Here is a 27500-nt window from a genome sequence, read left to right as displayed (position 1 = left end):
ATATATATATATATTCGAATGACGATTTTTCTGTTGATAAGTGAATATTAAGTGGTTATAAGATACCCGTTTGTCTGTCTGTCTCTGTCGGTTTTTCTGTCTGTTTCTGAGAGAGAGAGAGAGAGAGAGAGAGAGAGAGAGAGAGAGAGAGAGAGAGAGAGAGAGAGAGAGAGAGAGAGAGAGACTAAGACTTATGCAGTTATCGACTATGCAAGTGTAAATTTAGAAGTGTGGAATTGAGTGTCGGCGTGAGTGTGGAGACCATTGGCGCTGGTCTGCATTGATGTGGTGGGAGGGCTTACACACGACAGAGGGGTGAGTGAGGGGGCGCTCCTCTGGTCCTCTACTCATGAACCACACCAACTTCCTCCACCACAAACCTCCCTGGTGATCGGGTGAGGCAGCTTGCGGCGCCTGGCTTGTGGGTGAGAGTGGGGAAGAGAGGTAGCCAGCGCACGACCGCCTCTGCCCAGATGCTGTAGTCACCCGGAGTTCGGAATTAACTTAAAGCTGCAGGTTCCCTTCCTCTCCCGGTGCAGCTGTCGTTGAGATTAAACAACGCAAAACAAAGCACTCCTGTTGAGTTCGCTTCCCTCCTGTTTGATAATCGCAAACAAGATAAACTTGAAAGTGTTCCATAACAACTTATAAACGTAAATTCATGCTGATGGGTGTTGCAGGAGGACACAGGAGACAGGGACCGGCATGGGGGAGTGCGGGATCCTTTGGTCACAAGGACACAAGGACACAAGGACTCGCTTTACGCAGTCTATCCAAGTTGTGGCAAAAGTTTAACCCTGACGAGAATTCCAGCAGAACCCGTGACCCTTCGTGGCCAACACACACTCCCGGACCTCTTGGCTTGACTCTCGATCTTATGACCTTTGCTCCTCCTCACTCCTGATCCCTTAATCTGCGGACGTCCTTCCCTCTGCTCTTGAGTCCTGGCCCTGTAATCTCTTGACTCCCTGATCTGCAACATCTGCTCCCCTGAACCCCAGCCTCGCGCCCCACGGATCCCCCAGGACGGTTGGCACGCTTGGAACTTTAAACTAGCGAGTGAGCGTCAGCCATGCGGAGTTGCAAAGCACCCTTTTGTTGGCATTCTTTTTTTTTTTTTTTCTCAGTAGTTTACGTCTCTTAACACTGGCTGCCTCTGGAAATAGTAACAAAAACTCCTACACTTTCCAACAGTCACCCAAAGTGGGAAAATACTGAATATACCGCCCTCGCCAACAGGAGGAGGAGGAGGAGGAGGAGGAGGAGGAGGAGGAGGAGGAGGAGGAAGTGTATATCGGAGATGTTGTCTCCTTCCCTGCTGTGTGCCTGCCAGGGACATGGACGACCCTCCCAGCAGGTCTCGCCCGGGTCGTTATCAGCTGTGGCTGGAGGCTCCGCGGTCAAAATAATTATATTACCAGCCAGAGACAAAAGCGAGGGAGATGTGTTATCGGAGAGGCTCAGCGAGGTGGCCCCTTGGAGTTTGTCCCCTTCAGCGCCCTCCCCACGTCGCCCCTGATTTCGGTCTTAAGCCCCTGCCCCGCCCTGCCTCCCCAGGGGCCCTCCCTGGCCCTGCCTCCCTTGGGCCCGCCGCTTGATTCTGCTTCTTGACCTCTTCTGGTCCCTCGTTCTCAGCAGGCTCCTCTCCTCTTCCTTCTTTCATTTTTCTTCCCTTCCATTCCAGACCTTCTTTCGTTTATTTTATGTTTGCATTTATTGATAAGTGCAAGCAAGAATAACGAAAAAAAAATCATATAATCATGATTTAAAGAAGGAACTGAAGTAGCTGTGAGCTCAAGAATTATAAAGAACACACACACACACACACACACACACACACACACACACACACACACACACACACACACACACACACACACACACACACACACACACACACACACCATTGCTATCATTATTATTTTTTTCTTCCCTCCCATAATCTTCACCATCATCGCTTCGCACTAACGAGGGAGCAGTGCGGCTCCGGAGTGAGGAGTTAGCAAAAGTTAGAACGTTATTGGTGGTAATTTTTATTTAACTGGCATGGAGGTACGGGGCGCTGCTGCTGGCTGGCTGGCTGGTTGGCTGGCTGGTTGGCTGGCTGGTGAGGGGGAGCTGGAGGAAGGGAAGCAGAGCCAACCCGGGTGCGAAATGGAGTCTTAATGAGTAACCTGCCGGGGATGCTAGCGGGCAGCGAGGGTTTTAGAGCTTCAGGAAGCGCTGTGAGGGTCCCTGGGGAAGCTGGAGAGCAAGGCTTGAGTGGGGAGATCGGCGGAGATTTTTTTCCAAGCCCTGGGGAATGGGGAATTTTCTTACTTTTTTTTCTTTTTGCCTCGAGGCTAGAAAATGGTTACTGAAGCTTCTTTGGACTCGGGAGAAATTTTCAAAGGTTTCCGAGGGATTTCTAAAGATATGCTATAGACTTTTGAATTAGAATTTGAGAATTTGTCATCGTAAATATTGAAAGATAAATTCATTCATAGTCTCAAGCAATATACACGTTTGTGAGTAGACAGCTGTACTTTATGAGGAGTCGGGAAGGTGAGGTGGTGCAGAAATGCGTGTTGATGGCAGTAGCATTAAAGGTGCTGGTGGAAGGAATCGGGGATGGCTTTCACGCACGTCGCTTCGATCCGCGACACCACACACCATCTGTAAAAGTCACTCGCCGTGGTTCTTTTATTAATCTACCCACGACCACTTCCTCTAGCATAGCGACTAGGAATTTGTTGTTAGCTCTGTCAACGAGTATGTCTTGCGCCTAGAGCTTTATCCCCGCTTTAGTACACGAGCATAAGAAAATATCATAACAATTAGCATTTTTATTCCTATACGTCCATAAACATACATACATTAAGGAAGAATTAGAAGTCATTTTAATATCCAACAGACAAAAGTACGTTTCCTTTCATACCAGCAAAGATTCCACTCACTCGCGGAACAAAACATTACATTTTCAACAGTACGCAGGGAAAAATGCGTAGTCTTCTGTTCCCTAACCTAATTGGCGTGCGCGAACACATTCAAGGCGCAGAAATTTTAATATAAGCCTATAAACGCTCCTTGGCCCATTCAACCGCTTTGTGTATTACGCCGAAGGGTAATTGAGGAGGAGGAAGAGGAGGAGGAGGAGCGGCGGCGGCATTGTGTACTTGAGTGAACAATGCCTTTTAAACAGGGAAGTCTCGAGTCAGGCAAGTAGTGAGAGCAGTGTTGTCCCGAACCCCCCGCCATGCTGCAGAGGCTGGCGGGGAGAGGAGCAGAGGGCGGTGGAGTTAATAACATGAAGGTGAGGGGAACCCGAGCCAACGACTGTAAAATCCTGGCAGCAGAATATCATCAGGCAGTAATGGAAGGAGATTCACTTCGAGGTCCCCTTCCGCGCCACCCTTTGAATCTCCTTCCCTGATTGGTCGGTTGGAAGAGTTTACCCCGTGCTCTCATTGGCTGCCTGCTGCTGTTACTCAGTCCGGGAGGAGGAACACGGCCCAACTCCTGCGTTGTTTAGGAAGTAAGTTTTTGCTCCGAAATACTAATGTAGTTTTACAGAAGGAAATTACAGTTCGATAATCAAATCAGAATCTAATGTGGTGAAGTTGTTGTTAGCGTTGAAAGACGTTCCTGGAAATGTTCTTGTAATGGAGAAATTTTGTAAGTGAACGGAGTGGTGTTTGACTCATTGCAAGGCTCCTGCTCTCCTGTCTGGCTGTGAACTGTTGTAATGCTTTGTTTTAATGTGCTTAATGAAATCAGTTAACGTTAAAAGTTTGTCACTTGTTTAACTCATTTGTCACCGAAGTTTCTTGAGTGTGCTTTCAGTCCGCCATCGTATTCCACTTGGGAGTTTATATTTATGCACGCCGTCACCCGCACGTAAAGAGAATATTGTGCTTCTCTTTTTTGATGTAACGTAATGTTCACCTCCACGATATGAGTGAATAGAGAGAGTGAAGTATATCAGAGTAATTATACAATGTGATACTTAATGATACCACATAACGCGGGCATGGGAAAAAAAAATCTTGTGATGTTTTTCTCATTAGTGTCGAGTTGTGTTCATGAACTAGACGAAAGTAAATTACATATAAGATAGAGTAAGTCAGAAATACTAAAGGTTGCTGAACTTAGAGATACCATCATCTCTCCCCCACACACACACACAAAAAAAAAAATCATGTTGTTCTTTCTTTAGTATTAGAGATCGTTCTTGCACTAGACAAAAGTAAATTATATACAAAATAGAATAAGTCGGAAATATTAAAGGCTGCTGAAGTTAGAGATATCACTCCCCCTCCCCCTATTTTTTTTTCTTTAGTGTTAAGTAACGTTCATGCACTAGACGAAAGTAAATCATATACAAAACAGTGTGAGCCAGAATTATTATGTAAGACTATTATTCTTATGAAAGTGACTTCCGTCCCGCCACGCATCCACAAAAAGAAAAAAAAAATCCTGTTTTATTTATTCTTTATCAGTAAGTAACATTCATGCACTAGACAAAAATAAATCTTGTACAAAACACAGTAAGTCAGAAAATATTAAAGGCTGTTGAACTTAGAAAAATCACCCCACAAAATGAAATCGTGTTTTGCGTGTGTGTGTGTGTGTGTGTGTGCTCGTTAAGTAACGTTCATGCACCAAACAAAAGTAAAAGTCCCATACAAAACAAGAGTAAGCCAGAAATATCATATAAAGGTTGTACTTATAAATAATTTTCCCCACACACAGAATTCCTAACTAACCAAGCTCTTTCCTTCCCCATCAGGAAATTGCTTCACTGCTCATCAGCTTCGACAGACACACTGACTGGCTTTCCAAAGAGGTCAAGATTAGGTGAGTGTTCTTCCCTACCAGCCTTTCCTCCTCCTCCTCCTCCTCCTCCTCCTCCTCCTCCTCCTCCTCCTCCTCCTCCTCCTCTTCATCATTACGGTATGTAACTCTGATCTAGTTTGTGTGTGTTTGTACGTGTCAAGTATGGTAGATAGCTCTGTGTGTGTGTGTGTGTGTGTGTGTGTGTGTGTGTGTGTGTGTGTGTGTGTGTGTGTGTGTGTGTGTGTGTGTGAAATATTATTGTTGTTATTCTTGATGTTGATATATTGTTATTATTATTATTAATTTTTTTATGGTACTGAAATAGTCATTATCACCACCTAAAGGATAATAAGACAATATATTGTTTATAGTAGTAGTGGTAGTAGTAGTAGTAGTAGTAGTAGTAGTAGTAGTGGTTAGTAGTAATAGTAGTAGTAATATAGAAGAAATAACGGCAACAGTATTCATCGTGGTAAATATGACAGTAATAATGCAATGATAATGATAATAATATTTACGATGAAAATAATAATGATAAGAAAAATAATAATAACAAGAAAATGATAATAATGATAATAACAACAACAATAGTAATAATATCAACAGTCACTCACTGGCCCACTCTTACATAACCAAAATTGTATTCCGTCATGCGTCTCTCGTTCGCCAGCCATTTTTTTCATTCCTTCCAAACTCTTTCCTTTCACGTCACGTACAGGCATGTCATGAATTGTGTATCTATATATTTACAAGGACCTCACATATGTACATTGCATTACTGTGGCTTGGTGCACGGAATGGCCGGGCTGGTGTCGCTTAGTACGTCCTGGTGCTCTTGTTGTGATGTGCCGGAGAGCTTGGTGCAAAAATTACTCTTGTTCATATTACCACCGGCTGCTGGTGGTGGTGGTGGTGGTGGTGGTGCTGTCTGGCGGGCGGGCATTGTGGGTAACTGCTAAGAGGAGGCCGCCCACAGTCTCAAAGTTCCTGTTGGCAAAGAAAACTTGGTCCTCGTTAGCATTTGTCAACATGGTGTGTGTGTGTGTGTGTGTGTGTGTGTGTGTGTGTGTGTGTGTGTGTGTGTGTGTGGAAAGAAACTACGCACAATGTTCCGTCTGCTTGGTTGTAAAGAAAATTTTTACATTGTTTTTTCCTTCTTCTCTCTGTGTGTGTGTGTGTGTGTGTGTGTGTGTGTGTGTGTGTGTGTGTGTTTTCATTGAGTACCTTTGGACAATGCACGGGACCACCACCACCATTACCCATCCACCCTCCCCCCACCACCACCACTGCCCACCCACACCCACTCATGCACCAGCCAGTAGCAGAATCCGCCGTCGCCGCCGCGTGTTGTCATTTGGGCGCGACTTTGTATGAATTGGCACAGGAAGGACAGGAGGCAGCAATACTCCGCCTGACGCAAACAGTGTGTGTAATTGGCAACCCGGGAAGCTTTTGTGTAAGCAGAGTGATATTGCCTTGGCGGCCCTCCAGCCTTGATTGGTGCGTCAAGGCGGGGCTGGATTACCCGTGGACGGACGACGCTCGCGAGACGGCAGAAACAATTCTACTTCGTTCCTGCTCGGCCGTGTGCGTGCTTTGGGAGGATAGAGGATAGGGGAGAGAGGGGAGGTAGTGGGTGGTATTACTCCCCCATCCTCACCTTGTCTGAAGCGTCCAGTGGCAGGTGCTGGCGTCGGGGGTGCCGGGATGAGGGTGGGGTGGGTGGGGTGCGGGCGATGCGTCGCTCGTTGGCGTGCTGACAGTTTTACCGATGTGTCGAGGATTTCACTTTATTCGTTCCCGCGTCACGAGCTGCAAGTCCTCGGCGTTCACTCGTTTCCTATATCTTTTATTATTGATTTATTGTTTGTGTAGTAGAAGTATTTCACCGGGTTTTACTCACGGGGGATGAAGTAAAGGTGTTCAGGCACTCTAACCCTCATGCCCATGCTGCACAGCTCCAGTCATTGCGTGGAGCATTGGTTGTATTCGGACGATGTGAGCAAAGTTGAGGCAAAGCTGGCGAGCAGTTTACAGTGTTAAGTGAACTCCGATGCATGTTTAAAGCGAACTGAGATACACATTTTCGGGATCCACTGAGATTGATTAAACTCTTAGGAGTGTTATTCACCCGCAGAGCTCGGCCGTGGACGGAAATGGAACATACGCACAACGCTTTATCTTTTAGCCTTGAATGGTAAGGAAAGCGTTTCCACCTTTAAAAATATCCTTACACTGGGAAACCTCGGCGTGCGCGGCTAGGGCAGCGAATATCGTTATCTGTCTGCCATTTCACCAACTCACACACAAGCTTCAACTCGAATTCTGACACCAACTCATCTGATCATCTTCCCTCGCCAAGTTTGATGGTTAAGGAGCGCCTCGGGTAGCACGAGGGGAAGGTAACTCCTACAGCTGGGACGGAAGGCGAATACGTGAACACAGACGTGAAAGCCAAGGAGAAGCAGACGAGCACCGAATCCTCGCACAATAACAAAATAATATTAAATGTTGTCATAGCGGTAATTTGTAGTCCGGAAAATGAGTTGTAATAATTTATTGAAGTGGGACCTTTCAGGATGACAGCAAACGAATTGGATGTAACTTTTAAAAATCATCTACCTAATTTGCAAGGTAATGGTTATTTCACTGGTATATTTTATAGTCGTATTTTTCGTTGCAGCATTTTGACGAGCATGAGTTTTCCACGGTACAGTTCTGAGCCGAACATAAAATGAAATACAAAAGCTGTTTTGTCATGATTGCGCAAGAGTTCCAGTAAATGCCATGTAAACTTATGTAATACTACCGCCCGGCACGTATATACAATATACTTACTGAATTAATATAGAATCGTCTCATCACTTCAAACGATGCACCAAGCGTCGTGCTTCAGCTCAGGACAAGACAGAGTGTCAGTATTACAGCAACAAAATTACAGTTGACTAGTAAAAATTGCTCCAGTATCACCTATTAATGCCTCATGAAAAATCTGTTCCCAAAAGACATCAAGACAGGAAGGCGCGGATCTGAGAACTAGAGGAACAGTCTGTGAGCACGACAAGTGGAGCTCCTCACGTCCTCAATATGAAACGTGTCCTCTATAAACGCAATAACGGAAGGATATCCTCGAACAACTGCAACACACGAGGCAGGAATAGAGATTAATTTGACTCTAGGTGACCGTGAAGAGAGATGATGAAAAGAAAAGAAGCAGAGAAGATAAAACATACATATAAAGCCAGGCCTGATGGTAGAGAGGGTATCAGCTGTGGGTGTTATAGTTGCACCTAATTTCATAACTGATATTTGCTCATGGGACTGTAACTGCGTATGATTTATTGTATGAAATATATGTATTTTCTATAGGTACATTAATTTATACTTTATTTTAGCTTCCCGTCATAATATTCATAGAAACTCAATCAGTATGTAACCATTAGTTTTTTTTTTTTCTTTTTTCACAGCTCGATATATAAAATTGAAATTCTGTGTATCCGCTACCGTTAGATGTGGTAACACGCCACCTGACGCCGCGCCCCGCCTGTTTCCTCTATTGTTAAGCCTTTCTTTGTTATCCCATATCCTTTGTAGACCACTGCAAAACACATGTATGGCACACACACACACACACACACACACACACACACACACACACACACACACACACACACACACACACACACACACACACACACACACACACACACACACACACACACACACACACACACACACACACACACTACAATATTAAGTCCAGAAATCCGAAGTCAAATAACACTTCCATCCATTCTCACTAGCTAGAAATACACGCATAGAGACAACAACAACAACAAACACCTCCTCCACTAACAACAACAAGAGTAAGTGCGCCTCTAAACGCGATCGTAAATTTGAGATAAATAGTTTTGATTCGAGTGATGTACAAGGGGTGATGAATCAACGCGGCCGTCACTGTGTAAATAGGTGCACATCATAATGTATGAAGCAAAGGTCCAGAACATTAATTTCAACATGTCACTTTGCCTACATGCTGCTGCTCGCTTGTATACTAGTAAATCACCAGGGCTCTCTCTCTCTCTCTCTCTCTCTCTCTCTCTCTCTCTCTCTCTCTCTCTCTCTCTCTCTCTCTCTCTCTCTCTCTCTCTCTCTCTCATCCATTAGGTCTTTTTTTCTTTCCTTTTCCTATATTTTTATTTCTTTATTTATTTTTCTGATTCTTCCTTTTCTTTCTCCTGTTCTTGTTCTTGTTTTTGTTCCTCATATTCATCTTGTTCTTCTTATTCATCTTGTTCTTTTTCTTTTTGTTTTTCTTGTTCTCCTCCTCCTCTTCCTCCTCCTCCTTTAAAAGCCAGACCAGTGTTGCGTTAGGCGAAAAGTTTGCCCAGCTTCCTGTGGCCATCAGGCGGGCGAGCTATACACACACACACACACACACACACACACACACACACAGAGAGAGAGAGAGAGAGCACGTTATGTTTTTCCACAGTGCGAGTTTATAATTTTATCACGGATCATATTCAAACATATTTTCAGTCAGATTGCAAGAAAACTATGTAGTGATCATGTTGGTAACTGTTTGTGTGTGTGTGTGTGTGTGTGTGTGTGTGTGTGTGTGTGTGTGTGTGCGTGTGCGTGTGATGGATGTCGCGTGAGAGGCAGTGAAGAACCCCAGGTAATAATAGGGAGCTTGATTGGCGTTGCTCAAGTGCTACTCATTGCCAGGCAAGAAGGCAGTGTGTGTGTGTGTGTGTGTGTGTGTGTGTGTGTGTGTGTGTGTGTGTGTGTGTGTGTGTGTGTGTGTGTGTTTGGGAAGAATAAGGCCAGTAGAAGAAACCAAGCAATAAGAAGTAAGGGATCACATGAAAATAAACAGTTCTGGCTATTTTTGGAATGGCTTACGAATTAATTGGTCTAGCAAATTTACCTAAACCTTCCTAACCTAACCAAACCTAACCTAACCTAACCAAACCCAGCGTAACCTAACCCAGCCCAGTTCAACTTAACCGAACGTAAGCAAACCCAGCGTAAGACAACCTAATTCCTAACCTAACCTAACCTAACCTAACCTAAGCTAACCAATCCTGTCTTAACAATACCCACCCAAAAGTATCTGGAGTGGCGGAAATTCCACATGAAGTACCAGAATTGCTAAGAAGCCCACGAGGCAACACCGACACATTTCTGAGTTCCCCCTAAGAGATCCACGAGCCAAAACCACATTTGTAACTCCCCCTTTAACCCTTTCACTTTGGTAGGAGACAATTATCACCACCATGTGCAATGTATGATATCTTTATAAGCATCTGCATTGAAAGTTATGGGTGAAAAAAAATTGATTTTGCAGTTTCTACCCAGTTTAAAGATTGGATGCGGCTGTAGAACAAGTAAAGATGTCTGAGTGATTGGTAATTAGGGAAATGTGTACCAAGTGGCATTCAAAGAGTTAAGAAATCTACTACTACATTTCTGACTCCCTTTAAGAAATGTATGAATCAACACCAACATATTTTTAACGCTTCCCACTCCCTTTCCAGGCCCAAGAGTGGTTCCATGCTGCTGTACTCCAGGAAGAAGGTTCGCTACCGAAGGGACGGCTACTGCTGGAAGAAGAGGAAGGACGGGAAGACCACACGGGAGGACCACATGAAGCTGAAGGTCCAGGGTATCGAGGTGAGTGCAGGGTGAGAGTGGAGGGTGAGAGGTGAGTGGCGAAGGGCGTCATTTTTGTGCCTAAAACAGAGGTCACCTTTCTCTCACCTTCTCTCTTCCTTAATTGCCTCGGAGTCACGGTCGATATTTCCATTTTGCCTCATTTTTTTCGTACCCTCATTTTTTTCTTTCCTTTTCTCTTTTTATCTCATTATTAACGCGTCGTGTACGGCATTAATTACGGATTCCTTACCTTTATGAGACAAGAGAGAGAGAGAGAGAGAGAGAGAGAGAGAGAGAGAGAGAGAGAGAGAGAGAGAGAGAGAGAGAGAGAGAGAGAGAGAGAGAGAGAGAGAGACTTAAAGGAATAATTATAGGGATGCTTTTTTTATGGCTTAATTGGGTTGGATTTTTTATAATGTATGTAATTATTAAGATTTATGAGGACAAGTTCCAATATATAATCAAGGAAGTTAAACAAAATTAACTCTATGATTTTATTAATCCTCTCTATATACCATCTTTAGGCATATTTCAAGTCTTAAACTATTGATTCAAGAATGACACACGTATGTAATCTTATATTTTTTTACCAAACTTTTTTTTTTGTTGTTGTTGAAATACGAACACACCTTTATCAGTATCACTCAAATCAATATACATTACCGACATAATTGAAATGTATGAAAAAATAAATAAATAATAAAACCTATGGCTACAATATTCAAATTGTTGGCCTATTCAGTACTACAGGCAGCTTCCAAACATCACCAAACCACTCATTATAGAGCATGTAAGATATAATTGTGCTGGGTGAATAACCAAGTGATTTATAACCCATCGATATTGAAATGTATCATCCATAACTTGATAAAACCTTCAAATGACGCATAGACAGCTCCCAAACCTCACCAGATTACCGGTCATTCTGTCATAATAGAATAAATGCTGTAAACTTATGTTGGGTGTGTGACTAGATGAATTACGAGTATAACCCGTTGATCGCGAAAAGTATCATCTTTAACCTGATAAAATCCTCATATAGTATCCAGAATATAATGAAAGCGATCGTATGGTAGTGAAAAGGTCTGTAATGGGGAATTTTCTCAGTACAATAACACGTATATATTTAGAAAGTGGAAGAAAAAAAATATCATATAGACTACATGGTGCCGTTAAAACAGTCTTAGTGCAGTGAGCTACAACGTTACATCAGATACTTAGTGAAGTCAATGTTTTGGTACCGAAAGGAAGAAAGGAATTTTTTTACTACAGTTACACATATGGAGGAATTTTTTTACTACAGTTACACATATGGATTTAGAATCTGGAGTAAAAAAAAAAAAATTAATAATAATAATCATTCCAAAAAAGAGACATGGTATTGATAAGACAGTGATAGTGCAGTGGGCTGTAACGTTACATGTGAAATACAGTGAAATAAAATGTAATACTAATGAAACGATTAATTAGGGACTTTCTTAGTATAATTATATGTATAACACGGAAGAAAAATCATACAGACCACATGATACCAATGAAACAGTGACAGTGCAGTGAGATAGAGTTATCCGCGCGTCAAGAATCAATCCAATAGTAGATAATTTCGCGAGTTGCCTTCTTCAGGGAGATGAAGTGTTTGTCGAGTATTTTTTCAGTATCTGTATTTCAGCCAATCAGCATTCAGCTTACAATTCTCTGTTTGACTCGCTCGTCCTCCCCCATCCAATCAGCACGGCCCGAATTCCTCTCGCTTACCCTCGCGAGAGAGAGAGAGAGAGAGAGAGAGAGAGAGAGAGAGAGAGAGAGAGAGAGAGAGAGAGAGAGAGAGAGAGAGAGAGAGAGAGAGAGAGAGAGAGAGAGAGAGGTGATGTGCCAGTCCGCCGCTTTTCCCCTGTTGCTGCAAGATGAATGTGCTTACGATGAGCGGTAATTTTGCATGTGATTATGGCGCGGTATTAATGGCGGGCCTGCAATAACGCTGCCGCATCAGTTGGCCCCGAGCAATGGCATCATAACGGCGCTAATGGTGGATTTATTACGCCAACCAGTACCTTTTTCCTTTTTTTTTTCCCCCCAACCTTTTTTACGGGTGCAGTACAGATTAACGACCGCTTCTATAAATAACTTGCCGGAGCTTAATAGAGATGGATTGACTGATTGACTGATGGGCGTTGATGTCGAAATTGTCATATGGAAAGGAAAAAGGAGGGAGTAGGTTTACATTTTAAGCCTATGAGAGGAGAAATATGTCCCCCTTCACCTCTACATCCCTACACACACACACACACACACACACACACACTGGAAGAAGGCATGAAGGGTGCATGTCTAAGTACTCCCCACTCACACAGAAGGGCAATTCATGGCGTGTACAATCATTATAAGATGAAAGGGAGAAGAGAAAAAAAAAACAAAGATCCGTATCAGGTAATTCATCTTGTAATTCAACGGCCTATGGTGTTAATCAGTCTCTGTATTTCCCGGCATATACAAAGGACGACTATTAGATATTGGTTTTAGAAGTATGATGGTATATAATGACTTCCGGTATATAATTTAATGACTGAAAAATATGTATGTAATCTAGGTTTCGTTAATTTAGCTTTTGTTATTTCCCGGTAGTGCGCTCTCTCTCTCTCTCTCTCTCTCTCTCTCTCTCTCTCTCTCTCTCTCTCTCTCTCTCTCTCTCTCTCTCTCTCTCTCTCTCTCTCTCTCTCTCTCTGGTGTTACTGAATTTTCACGTGTTAGTAGGATAAGGGAATATTTGGAAATGGGTGTACATAATTACTGACTGGGTGTAATTAATGAATGTAACTTCGCCCTGTATTTGCAAGGTAATTTTGCACACCATAAAAAATAATTAATTACTTGTATTTGACAGTTTATGAACACAGTATTATTAACAGTTTACGTCTAGTCTAACCTTGACATGAATTATACAATATTATTATTATTATTATTATTATTATTATTATTATTATTATTATTATTATTATTATTATTATTATTATGCCGCGATTACTTTTGTTCCTTTGCATGGATTTATTTTTATTTATTTACTTTTTTTCAAGATGAAAAATGTGAGAAAAATAGGTTAAGTCATAACGCAAAGAATTATTAACGTGTTCAGTCATTAGGTGTTTGATATTGTTCCGGCTATTGAGTTCTTGCCATCCAAAAACCAACCCTGAACGTCCTGGAAGTGTTAAGCCGCTCTGTACACACGGATGTAAATTATTTTGTGTGATGAACAGGGCAGCTATATAGTGTTTTACCTCTCCAATTATTCCTAGAGACCCCGTAGTGAATTAATTTCATCCTCTACCGGCGTGACCAGATCAAAATACGATCAACATTTAGTGAAGACAGATATGGACGAAAATTATAATGATAAATAAAAAGCGAATGTGAGTTTGTGTGTACTAGTTTAATGATTGCCGGCAGGTGACTGGAATGAAACATAGTGGTCTCGTATGTATATGTCTTCTGATCTCGTGTTGACTGATCATGCGCTGCTTAGTTTATATAGAATCGGGAAGGAATTGCCTAAACTCTTATGTTTTACCTTTGGCCCTCCTATACCTTACCACACTCAGGGAAAAGGTCTCTCTCTCTCTCTCTCTCTCTCTCTCTCTCTCTCTCTCTCTCTCTCTCTCTCTCTCTCTCTCTCTCAACGGGAAGAACAACTTGCAATCGCCCAAGTAAAGCCTCCCTCACCTTCAAGACGAAAACGCATGCAGCTTAATACAGGAAGGCTCACTCTTCAGCAGCAGGACAGCTCACAACCCTCCCCCTCCCTTCCCCCCATCGTCGCCGCCGCCGCCGCCGCCGCCACTACCACCACCACCACTACCAGCACTACCACCACCACTCACTTCGTCAGGTCTGCGCGCACCACTTCCTGATAATCGTGTTATAAGTGGTGTTCCTGTAATGAGCTCGTAACTCACGTTTAGTGGGTCGGATCCCATGAGTTATTTCCTGCACTAATTCACAACACAGTGGCCGGGGCGTGACGGATGGCTTCCCGGGGCCTCTGCCGCTGCCACCTTCCCCGCCGTCACTCCATTACCGCGACTGCACAAACCCTGTACTGGTGAAGTATGGGAAAAATATGTTTTTGGTGTATTTTCCGCCTGGTGACGCGCGGAGGGGAATGGTAAGTGCGGTAAAAGTGAGGTAGAAAGTGCGTAACTGCAGGCAGGTTAGGAGCGTCGGTGGGCAAGTGTTCTTGTCTGTGGCGGGGGCAGGTCGAGGGGGTGGGGTGGGTTAGTGGCCGCAGGAGCGACGGGGGCAAGTTATCCGCGCGTTATAATCACATCTCCATTTTCGGTGTCGGCAACTTCCATCGTCAGCAGTATAATCGAGTTTTAATTGAGCAAAACCGAATCGATGTGAACGGCCACCATTTACCTGAGAGTAGGATAAAGGAGGTGGGTGGAGGGAGGAGGGGACGGGGGAGGGAGCAGGGACTGGCTGGCGGAAAGTGTTGTGAGAGAGAGAGAGAGAGAGAGAGAGAGAGAGAGAGAGAGAGAGAGAGAGAGAGAGAGAGAGAGAGAGAGAGAGAGAGAGAGAGAGAGAGAGAATGATACCAGATCAACAAAACATCTCTTTTTTAGAATTTTCTTTTTTTTTCACCATTTAACATACGTGTACAATTAGAAAGAAAAGTAGTTCGTTTGACGGTAACCTTATGTTCCCTTCTTCCTTTCAGTGCATTTATGGCTGTTACGTGCACTCCGCCATCCTGCCCACCTTCCACCGCCGCTGCTACTGGCTGCTGCAGGCAAGTGTGTCCTCAATCATCTGCTCCGGAGCGTGTCACGGCTGTCGAGTGTAATTGAGAGATGAGGATTAATACTTGTCCTCACTACATTAAACACGGACGTTTTCATTTCACGATATTTTTTTTTTTTTTTTTCCTGCTGAAAGAGTGGCCTAAACATTATCATTAGGAGGTTGATGGTATATTATTATTATTATTATTATTATTATTATTATTATTATTATTTTATTTTAGTAGTATTATTGCTATATTTTTTAACCTCAAATGCTACCTATGAAAAAAAAAAATTGAGCTTTTATATGCTATAGTTATCTAAACATGCTATTATTATTATTATTGATTTATGAAGGACATAAAGGAAAAACGAAAACTACATACCTGTTGGCCCTCACGAAGTTTTTTGTGGTAAGATACACTAATCCAAAGTAAGATGTGTATATAGGATAGCTGAAGGACTTACGTATATAAAGGAACTGCAGGCTCCTGTGAACTTAAGCTACAAAGTCTGAAAATATTGTATCTTCCACTGCAGAACCCTGACATCGTGTTAGTGCACTACCTCAACGTGCCCTACCCTGACGACAACAAACTGGTGATGGCGTCCAGCATATCTCTTTGGGCCGATAAGAAGGAGTGGACCAAAGAAGAGTTGATCAGTCAGCTCAAGCCAATGTGTAAGTGCCACCGCTACCTGCTAGTCAGTAATAATTGTCACATAACTCTGTACGTCATCAATACAGCTGAGTTATAATTATGGATGCAGCGCCTCACGCCAGTTGCTCACAGCCGTGTTCTCTGCGGCCTGGCCCGCGTTGTGGGTGCAAACGTAGCCGCGGGAACAGTGGCAGCGGCGGCCAGGGTGGGACGCTGCCTCCACACATTATTTCTCAAGTTTTGTGTCTCATCAATCTGGTTCTAAAACTGTCACGTCACTTAATTTACATGAGTTTGATTAATGACATTTGTCTGTCAGCAACTTATCACCTTCACTGAGCTAGATCGTAGTTTAGAAGCGTGACTTTTTTTTTCTCTCATTCTATTAATAATTACTTGTAATTTACAAATGCTTGTCAAGTCCTAAGTTTCATAGATTATTAGATTTTCACGCTAAACAAATAAATGGTGTTTGGGTGTGTCACTAAGCTACTTCTACCTGGCTTCCGCAGTCTTCAGCGAGGATGAGCCGGACCTCAACAACGAACTTGAGATATCGGTAAATATTGTGTGTGTGTGTGTGTGTGTGTGTGTGTGTGTGTGTGTGTGTGTGTGTGTGTGTGTTAGGGTTCCATGGGCGGCCCAGGTATCACGCAGTAGTCAGAATAGGAGTGTGTGTGTGTGCATAGGAGCAGGACAATTTTACCGCCTACGAGTTTTTCTTTTGAGCAGCTTATCTCTTCAGGATTTTTTATTTTTATCCAGTCTTTGTTTTGATGAATTCGGTGAGGACTGTTGTATGAATGTTTTGTTTTATTGAGAAGGTAAATGGCATGCTGCCCTGAATGTTGGCACGCAGGTGAGAGTGGCAGGACAGGTGAGCCTCGGAAGTCAGTGCTCCCTGCGTGACTGCGTCATTACTAACTGATCTAATGGGCTGTCTGTGCTAATGGCGGGCCTGTGTTGCTTGTTTTCATGCAGATTGCGAAACATTAGAGGCTGAAAATTTTAATGGAATAGTTTTTTTTTTCTTTGATATTTTAAAGGTATCAGTTTAGGTTGTCGCTTTTATAATCTTACTTGTTTTAGATTTCGAGTGTGTACCGTTCTGACATGTTAGAAAAAATGGATAAGTGGCTTATTTTGTGACTTTATTATTATTATTATTATTATGAATGGATTACATTAAAGGGGGGGAATTAAACTTTTCCCCATGACAATTTCATTAGTAGATAGGCTCATCAATCATGCCATGGGAAGGACATTAACTGCTCTTCTGAATTTTCTTCCTTCATATTGATAGATAATTCACTAAAAATGTAAAATTGTATTTACCATTGCTGATAACAAATCACAAAGATTGTATATAATTCTACAATCCTGTGGCAGTAATCAGCTGACTGGGCTGCTCGTGCGCCAGCCACATGGGCTTTTAAATTTACCAGATACAAACCTGATACAGTAAAATCCCTCTCATCCGGCATTCGAGTATCCGGCACATTTTTCCCCAAGCCTTAAAATCAATAAAAAAATCAATGTGTACTCATAAAATCGATTAAAGTTCCCACGCGAGGCATACTTTGACCCCTCGCCACCAGAGCGCACTGCTTCGCGCCACCCGCGGCCCACTGCACTGTGTTTACTCAGTGACTCAGTCCCGCATGTGCACTGTTTATCGCCTGACGCCTTCATCATGCCTAAAGTTGTAGAAAAGAGGAAGCGTGTTGTGCTTACACTTAAGCAGCTGATCAGATCAGCTGATCTTTGTTATGGTAAGATGCGTGAGTGTAGGGTGGTGATTGTGGACATAATTTCACTTCTATTCAAGTATCCGGCATGTCAGCAGTCCCGTTGATGCCGGATAAGAGGGATTTTACTGTATAAACATATGGTGCATCATGAGCCATGGAGAGTCAACCGTGTCATTTAGGTAAAATTTTTACGATTCCTTTTGATACTTTGTTGAATCTATACATAGGTGCAAAGTGAAGATTCGTTTGGCCACTGGTTAGTTTGTTCATGATGTATACAGTATCAATATGAGGTAACTGGCATTGTTACTCAGTACATGGCAGGTTCATGCAGGTCCACCTCGCCATTAGAACCCGTGCAGCTGTGTCATTCCCAGTAATTCGAAACATCAGCTCCTTTGTCTCCCACTCTCGTGTACACTGGGGACTGACACCTTCAGCTGGCCTGTGTACTTCAGCCTTTTTTGTTGCCCTTGATCATAGACCCTCTTAAATAACAAATGATAACGATGGTAATGACATGCTTATTCTTATCACTCACTCCCCTTTATGAACTTGATAAACTGAAAATAAAAGCTATATTTAAGGCCAGGGAAATGTTTGCTGTTTTTATGTAGATATGGATAAGTTTGCCTGCCTTGCCTGAGGCTTCCGCAATTTAAGTTAGTGTTATGCGCCTCACACTGTTCCCAGCCGATTCTTCCTTTGTATGATAATATAACATGCAAGGAGCCACCAGGCCCTATATGTGGCTACCCTTGTATAATAGATCTAATCCTAAGTTATTGCTGGAAATCTGCCCTGTGTGCAAAGGCATTAAGACGTACATTATTTTAGGGACTTGTGTTTTAGTTACATAGTTTTGACTAGGTACGTAATGAATTAAAGTTCAGGGAAGTGTGCCGTGGCAGGCAGCACTATATTGAGTTTTCTTATGCCTTGTCACCTGGGCATAGTTAGAACCCTGTGCACTAACACTATTTTAATGCCAGTCATTCTACAGCTCTTCATGTGGTAGTGGCCAAGCAGTGTGTAGGTTCTCTTTCAGGTAGCTGAGGGGTGATGTGTTATGCTAAACATGCTCTGGGCTGTTGACTTTATGTGCAATACAGATGTTGGGCACTGCATTGTTTTGTGTGCAATGCAGACACAAGGCATTTAACCTGCTGTACTAAAAATATGATAACGCTGATCATTTTGATGTGCTAAATATTGGGCTTGTTCACCACGCCATGCAAATGTGGCTGGTCTTCTTTTGTGCTACCGAGATTCAAAGCTGTTTCCATGCTATTCCAGACAGACTCAGGGCTGTTCATGAGCTGTTCCTGATAGAGTGAGGCTATTCATTCTGTTCAGCAAAGCTGACTCAGGGCTGTTTTATTATAACTTTGCATTATCATCAGCTGTGCTGTTCAAGGCTTCTTAAATATATTTATCTCTGATTTTGGAGCAGCATTGTTTATGGATTGCTTTTCACTATCTTCACAAATTATGGTATGCATTTATTTCTTATATATATATATATATATATATATATATATATATATATATATATATATATATATATATATATATATATATATATATATATATATATATATATATATATATATATATATATATATATATATATATATATATATATATATATATATATATTTTATTTTTTTTTATAAAACATAGCAAAAAAGTAATTTTGTAAGCAGGCAGAAACTGGCACTATTTTGCTCATTTCTTAATGTTTATAATTAGTCTTGCTAAATGGAAAGCCTTGACCAGTATTTGTGTGAAAGCTTTGTACTGTATGTGGAGTAGGCTCCAGACTTATAGTACAGGTGTGGATGGAAGGGATGGATTGTACCTTTGATATACTATTTGTAATAAACTTGAATGTTGTGAGCCACCTCATATACCTATATAAAAAGAACAGTTTAGTAATACTGTGCTAGTTTCAGATTTTGAGTGAATATTCCTCTAGTTTCAGATCATGTTTTCCTTAATTCATCAGTTTTTTGATGAAATAGTATCACCTAATTCAGTTTCCTCCATGGCCTTCACATGGCTCAACCCATGTTTGGCCATTACAGCTTTGGCATCAAAAACTGGAGGACAGTATCACACATTTGATCACGTATATCATAAATACATAAACTAGTGCTGACTGTGTTCATGAATATAGAAACAAACCAGACTTTGAAACTCTGGATTCTTAAGTTTTTCTTATATTTAAAATTTAATTAAATGATATGCACACCATGCTTTAAAAGTCTTACATCATTGGACAAGTGCATTAAAGATATGTATTGAAGTATTGGATCCAGTGATACCCTTGACGGGTGATTGAGCCTTCCTGTCCTAGTAGGCAGAAAATTCACACCATATTATATTCAAAATTTAATCAGCTCAAATATTGCAGTTATACATCCTCCAAAATATTGCCCCCCAAAAAGACATGTTAGCATTATATCTATCCCTAATTGTCCATCCCTTCCATTCCATACATGCAGTGTTTTATATAGGGTATGTACTTATAATACCTTTTCAATGTCTAGTTGTGCATTACTCACCATATTCTGCCTACACATACTAGGTACTTCCGCCATATATAATTAGTCTGTATTGTACTTTGTAGTAGTGCTCATGGAGTACAGCAAAATCAAGGGGGATAATTTTTACAGTCACTCATTTTATGCATTAGAGTCCCCCTTGTAATATTTTTTTTCCCTCCCTCTGCTATCTTTTGCATATCACTGTGTAACTATATGCAGTATACTAGATGCATGTCAATGACCAACTAACATCCTGAAAGAGTTGTAGCACCCCTCAATCTCCCCCTTGAGTGTGCTCGGAGGCCCCTGTATCAGTGTTGAGTGTTTCTGTGTTCCTTTAGCCTTCATGTGGAGGCCGAGTGTACAGCCAGATCAGCAAGGTTAGTCCCTTCTGCAGCCATATCCTCTTGTTTATTTTTTTCCTCATTTTTCATAGCAATCCTCAGCTTGTGAGTTTTGAATCATAACATCTCTACTTTTGACTCGAGGAGAATTTCAGCCAGCATTATGGCTCTTGCACCTCCCCCTAAATTTGGAACCTGCTATTATCACATTAATTTTTGTTCACTTCTTTATGATTTGCTGTCATCTATAAACACAAGGTTGAATAAATTATAACATTTGTTGATTAAGTGAGTCAACATCTAAGTGATGTATGATGGAAAAAGATAGTTAAGTAAAAAAAAAATTTGAATAAAGTGATGTTATAACTAAGTGGATGTGACATGTTTTTTCAGACTTCTCTCAAGTTCTCATGCTATCATGTGCTGTGCTATTTTACATAGTATATATTACACAGCATAGTGTCTCAATCATTTAAAGTTAATCTGAAAAGTAAGTTTTACTGAAGTTGTGTGAAGGCAAATATGTACTGCAAATAGTTGAGATAGTGTAAAGTGGTGTGATGCAACAGTTGGATGCATCTATGTTCAGGTGTTTTCGTGTGATTTATTGTAACTTTCTTATGTACATATTCAGAAATTGGACATAGCCAAGAAAATATTGCCATTGTAAATAATGGTTGCATGACTTGCTTCTCACCTGTGTTTAAAGATTGATTTTCATAATATATATATATATATATATATATATATATATATATATATATATATATATATATATATATATATATATATATATATATATATATATATATATATATATATATATATATATATATATATAAAGTAGCTGAATTCAAAATTTGCCTGAATAAATTTGGGTCACCAGTTCTTATATTTTTCTAAGGCTTTTGGGCAGTTATACAGATGGAATTGACCCACATTTTGTTATTGTAATTAGCAACATTTTATTTGTACTCCAACCTTGCATGAATTGCTATCTCTTGGTCCCAGTACTAGAACTAATTACCTTTCCTAGACATCATTAATTTCTTGAGCAATTTTTTTTTAGCTCTAGTATATTGTTCTCAGCTTCATACCCATCAACATTATTTTTTTTATTATTCAGAATGTTCCTTCTCAATGCAGTGGAAGAAGTTAGTATAGTGTGTACATACTAAAAGTACTCTCAGTTGATTTCCACCAAAGCTCTTTGTAAAACATCAAATAAAACCATTGTACACTTTGTACAATTCTTGTTTACTGGAGAGGTCTGCCCAGCTGCATGCTTTGTTGCCATCACAAAGCTGACTATTCCCAGCTGTGGAGTGGGCTAGAAAGGCAGTATACATACATAGATGACTGAACTTATTACATACATAATATTTTGTTAGCATTCTTGATTCTAATGCAGATCAGCAGTTTTATAAAAGTCCAGTATAGTGTGGCTCAAATATATTTTATAGGATAGAAAACAATTATTTGAGGAATTATTATATTTGAACATGTCTTTTCAGCACACATTTAAAGCTTTGTTGAAGGATTTTTGGGTAGATACTGAATGCATTGCATTCTATTTACATCACACCTGAAAACATTTTATTTCCTTGTTTTGCTCACCACATAAGTTATTAGTTCATAAACATCATCACATGATTTATTTTAAAATGATGTTATTGTGCATACTGTTGTGCAGACCTCATGTCATAATAACTACAACCAGAAAAGTGGAAAGTGGGATATCAGCAGGCAGGACTTTACAGTAGATCCTTATAGTATATATTTCTGACCTAGTTATGAAGGTAAGACATCATGATACCTGCATGAATGTTGCATGATGGAAGCCCTTAATTGAGTTGTGCCTCTAACATTATCTATAACTGTAATGTCTTACAATATATTTCCTTACTGCAGGCAGAAGTCATTCTTTGGAACACTTGCTCTTACAGTGTAGTTATTTTTTGCAGTTTTGATAAAAGTAAAATATTAAAATAAAATGTAGGTATCTAATTAGTGTGCCTTGACATGCAAGTTAATGTTACATAGATTGTTATGAAGAATCATGTATTCATTTTGATTAGATTTTTTAGAGACCATTATGTATACAAACATCCAGTCATATAGCTGAGATGAGATGTCTCCCTCCATGCTTACCTCCCAAAATATAACAGTGTTCACTGGACCCACCACCACAACTCCTGATGACCCTTGAGCTCACCTCCCCTCACATTCCAGCTGCTAGTGGTGCCTTGTGCATCAGTGCGGGATTAGTGGAGGGTTAGCTTTGTGGCCAACACCGAACATGTCCCCTCATGTTGCTTTACTTTATTGCCCCTGCATTGTACGAGTGTATTTATATTATTACTATTATTAGTTTACATTTAATTTAGTTTTACATACTAATTGTAATGTATATATATAATCACATTGTACATTCTCTCTCTCTCTCTCTCTCTCTCTCTCTCTCTCTCTCTCTCTCTCTCTCTCTCTCTCTCTCTCTCTCTCTCTCTCTCTCTCTCTCTCTCTCTCTCTCTCTCTCTCTCTCTCTCTCTCTCTCTCTCTCTTGTTCAGTATAAACAAAGCACTCAGTCTGCTGGAAAAGTTTAAAATTTCTCTCCACAAAGATTTTCTGGTATGCTGACAAGCTTATTCCTCAGTAATTTTCAATTTCCCTTTTGTTCATTTACTCTCACTTAGTGACACATGGCATGTTTTTTTGTTAGTTTTTTGCTGTGATTATCACTATTATTCTTTATTAATATTATTATTATTATCATCATTTATATTAGTGTTTTATATTATTATTATAATTAATTTTACTGTTTTATATTATTATTATAATTAATTTTACTGTCTTATATTGGTTATTATTATTATTATTATTATTATTATTATTATTATTATTATTATTTATTTTTTTATAAATCTTCATTACTGTTATGTTATTATTATTATTATTATATTGATAATATTATTATTGTTAATAATAATAATAATAATAATAATAATAATAATAATAATAATAATATAATGTATTACTACTACTACTACTACTACTATTTTGCCTTTATTATTTACTTTCTGAAAAGTCATAAACATTATCTCGCAATGATCTTCAGAATATACAAGTATTGTTAGATTTATTATTGATAGTTATTTGATGTCTCTACATATGACATCTGCCTGTAATTAGTGTTGATACATATTTTTCTATTAAAGTCAGATCTTGATGTAAATATTATTCCATTTATGGTACACTGTGGAATGCCATACATGTAGTAAATCAGTATTATGAAATAATGAATTACAGTTCTTGGAAGTTATCCAGTATTTACATCAATAAAAAAATAAGATACTAGACAAAAAAAAAACTTAAATGACATGATAAAGTCAGAAAAATTAAAGTCCTCTGTATCTTGATGTTACCTTGTAGTGATCTCTCATTTGGCTCACAGACAGCTGAGACAGTGGAGGCCATTGTGGCCCAGCTCATGGAGAAGCAGCGCGTGGCACGAGCAGCGGCAGCAGCAGCGGCTGTGGCAAACAAGAGTGGTGTTGAGTGCGGCTGTGGTGCAAGTGTTGGAGCTGAACACAGCAAACAGTGTACTCTACATCCACTCCGGCGTCTGAGTGTGGCCAAGCTGCCCCACCACCACCACCACCATCACCACCACCACCACCATGAGGGACCCAACACTGTCACTTCATCCCGCCAGACACTGGTGGCCATGCCAGCACCCTCAGACAGTGACACAAACCAGGTAAGTCCTCCAGCCTTATCCTATACTACAATCTTGAAAAATTTCCTTACTGATGAAATAAGTTATGGATTTTGACATTTTAATTACTGTTAATTATGTAAAGCATAGATTTTGGAAGGAATTTGTTCATATGTCTCACCCTCTCGTGCATGTGCAAAATGGCATCCAAGAAAGAATTAAAAAGAAAAAAAAGGAAGACAAAATACATACAGAAGTCAAAACTGGGTTACTAAAGTTGCTCCAGCCTCCTTAGTTATTGATGGGAAGAATAATGCTTCCCAGCCTTCCACTGTTGCTCTCTTTAGTTGGATTTTACGACATGCAGGGAATAGAAAAACATTTGCACTCACTTCATTGATCAGTGTTGGAGGAATCTTGAGGCAGTTGTAAACAGTTTCCTTTGATAATTTTCTATGAAATTACATGACATGTTTGAAAGAATAATAGCAAGTAAATGGTGATAGCTTTCACACACTTGTATTTATATACAGCATATCGTTTATTATCAACTTCTACCTGTTATTTTGAAAGTACAGTAGATTCATCCCTGATGCCTTGGGTTCCCTATTGTATGATATCACAAAACCCTAACTTGAATCACCACACATGCCCACACTACATCTACACAATAATATACCTGTGCCATTGTGAATAATGGCCCTCTGGATGCAGGCATTTCTGGTTGTTGCTATATAAAGTGCATTCACCTTGTATCTATATATTTATTTATTATTTATTTATTCAACTTTTCCTATATATTTCACTGCAATGTAGAGCACACTACTGCCAGATGCTCAAAAGCCACATTACGCAAGTAGCATAGGCACTTCTCGCCAAATATGCATTGATTGGCTTTGATCCAGTGATGAGCTTAAAGATATCTGCATTTGTACTAGTTGCTTTTGTTTGGAACTTTTCATAATTTTGTAATGTCACTTTTCAGCATATCCACAACTTTATGCATAGCAAAATTCAAACAAACACCAGAAGCCAGTATCAACAGGCTCTCCTTTCCGCTAGACTCCACCAAAAACTTACGGTAATGACAAGTTTTCACTAAGTGATGTGCTTATGGAAAAGGGCATTTCTGGTAATTTTTAGCTGATTTTATCACCCTTCCACATCACTATATCTTCTGTCCATTCACAACACTTTGCTGATAAAACTGGCTCCTGCCAAAAATACATACACATGCACATTGGGGGAGAAAATAACTGCCATAGGTTAATGTGTTTTGGAATTGTGAGGAAGTGATGGGTTTAACTATTACTATAGATTGACATCTTAAGCTGGCTGTTATTCCAGTGATACACAAGCAGGAATGGAGACAGAGTTAGAGGTTGGGTAACTTCTTGGCTGGCTGGTTATGGGTTCATTAAAAAGTTAAGTTTCCCATCTATTAATAGCTAAAAGCTGAATAAAGATGCAGAACATGCAGGACACATTTATATCACAGCTGATCTTACATTGAAAGGTAATAAAAGTAATGCAAAAAAAGGGATTTTTTTTTTTAATAATATGTATATAGGTATCTATAAAGGTATACACATAGGCATACAGGTGAATATATAAAAATTGTACTATTTAATATGTACATGCATCCATAAGCTCCAGGGCATATAATATAATCGGTTCTCACTATTGATATTCTCTATTGTACGTACAAATACTGATTGTGCAAATTAGTCCTAAGCAAGTCAAAGCTACAAAAAATTTGCATGTGTTTACCACACACAATAACTTTGCCTCCACTATGTGATATTTATTCTGATTGACTCTTAATTAAAACCAGAGCAGCCTAGCAGTGCATTAATTAACAACATGTATTGGTTTGAGCAAAATTAAGCACCAGTAATAGGAAAATTTCTGTTAATATTTAGGGTAAACCTTGCTTGATGTGAATACTTACACTAAAATCCCAAAGGAAGTGCTCTCTCTCTCTCTCTCTCTCTCTCTCTCTCTCTCTCTCTCTCTCTCTCTCTCTCTCTCTCTCTCTCTCTCTCTCTCTCTCTCTCTCTCTCTCTCTCTCTCTCTCTCTCTCTCAATTCGCTAATTTTTAGTATCATAAAGAGGAAAGCTTGACACGAACACTGGCTGCTTTACTTCTTGTCCCTTTTTGTGCAAGAAAGAAAACATCTCTGGTAAAAGTTATTTCATAATTTATGATTTCTGAATGCTGAAATGAAAAAATAATTTTATTTAGTCTTGATATATGAATGATAATAATAGACTGAAACCCAGCCTGGAATTTGCTCAAGAAGATTACATACCAGTTTATTAGGAAGGGAAAAAGGGCTTTAAGTCAAACTTATGCAGTAAATTAATGAAAAATGGAGTACTCATTATAATCCTCAACAAGTGAACTGGAGGAATGGCTGTAAAATATAATTCTTTTAAAAGATTACCAAGCAGGATATACAGATGAATTTGGATTTGTTAATGAGCTACATTTTCTTTAATAACATTTGAAAATTACAGATTTTTTTACAATATTCATATATTAATCTTATGTTTAGTATCTCTTTCAATTATTTCTTATAGATATGGTGATGAGAGGTTAGAACAGTATTAATACATTATCAGTGATGCACCATTCATGTCAAATTTGTTACAAATGGAAAACTGTTTGTCAGATTAGGAACTGGAGATATATAATGTTTATCACATGTTAACCATATTATTACTTAAATTGGTCTCAATTTAACAAAAATGTAGGTGAAATTATATGCTTAATATATCACATATCTAACCAAGATACTTTTTTTTGTCTAGGTGACTCAGATAGAGTGGCCAGTGTGTTGGTATATTGCCACACTGCGAACAAAACTTGTTTTTCTGCATTAGAGTGTCTGATTTGCTTCTTCTGTTTAACTCTAACATCACTGCAATTTGTAATGCCCGATTTTTTATTTATTTATTTATTTTTTAATAAATTAGAAGCCTTTTTGAAATCATGAAACTGAATTCCTACTATTATTGCATAATGCTTTTGATTTTTCTCTTTCATAATTCTTAGCATTGAAAAGTATGAGATGCTTATTTCATTTTTACAAACTTTTTTCACAGTTTTTAGAAACTTCTTTACTTCTCAGAAATAACACGCAGTATGTATTGCCTAACTGGGATTCTGTTCACCTTAATAATAACAACTCCTTGTACTGTAGTAGTTATTTTAGTTGCCT

The 27500-nt window shown here is 39.8% G+C and overlaps 1 protein-coding gene and 1 long non-coding RNA gene across 11 annotated transcripts in view; one reads left to right on the top strand and one right to left on the bottom strand.

The window, feature by feature from the left end:
• Positions 1-27500, top strand: part of LOC135114196 (calmodulin-binding transcription activator 1-like) — a 182597-nt gene that overhangs the window by 126464 nt on the left and 28633 nt on the right. For 6 of the 9 annotated variants that reach the window (XM_064029939.1, XM_064029936.1, XM_064029944.1 and 3 more), the window contains 8 exons: positions 4769-4836; positions 10359-10494; positions 15191-15262; positions 15795-15936; positions 16429-16475; positions 20558-20596; positions 24013-24318; positions 25262-25357. In XM_064029939.1, coding sequence (XP_063886009.1) covers positions 4769-4836; positions 10359-10494; positions 15191-15262; positions 15795-15936; positions 16429-16475; positions 20558-20596; positions 24013-24318; positions 25262-25357 — 906 coding nt within the window. The remainder of the gene's footprint in view (positions 1-4768; positions 4837-10358; positions 10495-15190; positions 15263-15794; positions 15937-16428; positions 16476-20557; positions 20597-24012; positions 24319-25261; positions 25358-27500) is intronic. The other 3 variants (XM_064029937.1, XM_064029945.1, XM_064029941.1) reach the window with 2 other exon arrangements.
• LOC135114197 (uncharacterized) overlaps positions 5087-27500 on the bottom strand; it is a 226004-nt gene continuing 203590 nt past the window's right edge. The window contains exon 5 of one of the 2 annotated variants that reach the window (XR_010275434.1): positions 5087-5802. This is a non-coding gene — a long non-coding RNA (uncharacterized LOC135114197). Of the gene's footprint in view, positions 5803-15174; positions 15304-27500 lie in introns of those variants that run through there. The other variant, XR_010275432.1, reaches the window with a different exon arrangement.

Source organism: Scylla paramamosain, chromosome 27 (assembly GCF_035594125.1).
Source record: "Scylla paramamosain isolate STU-SP2022 chromosome 27, ASM3559412v1, whole genome shotgun sequence".
Classification (NCBI taxonomy): domain Eukaryota; kingdom Metazoa; phylum Arthropoda; class Malacostraca; order Decapoda; family Portunidae; genus Scylla; species Scylla paramamosain.
The sequence above is the reverse complement of the archived record's forward strand: the minus strand, read 5'-3'. Positions and strand labels throughout refer to the sequence as shown.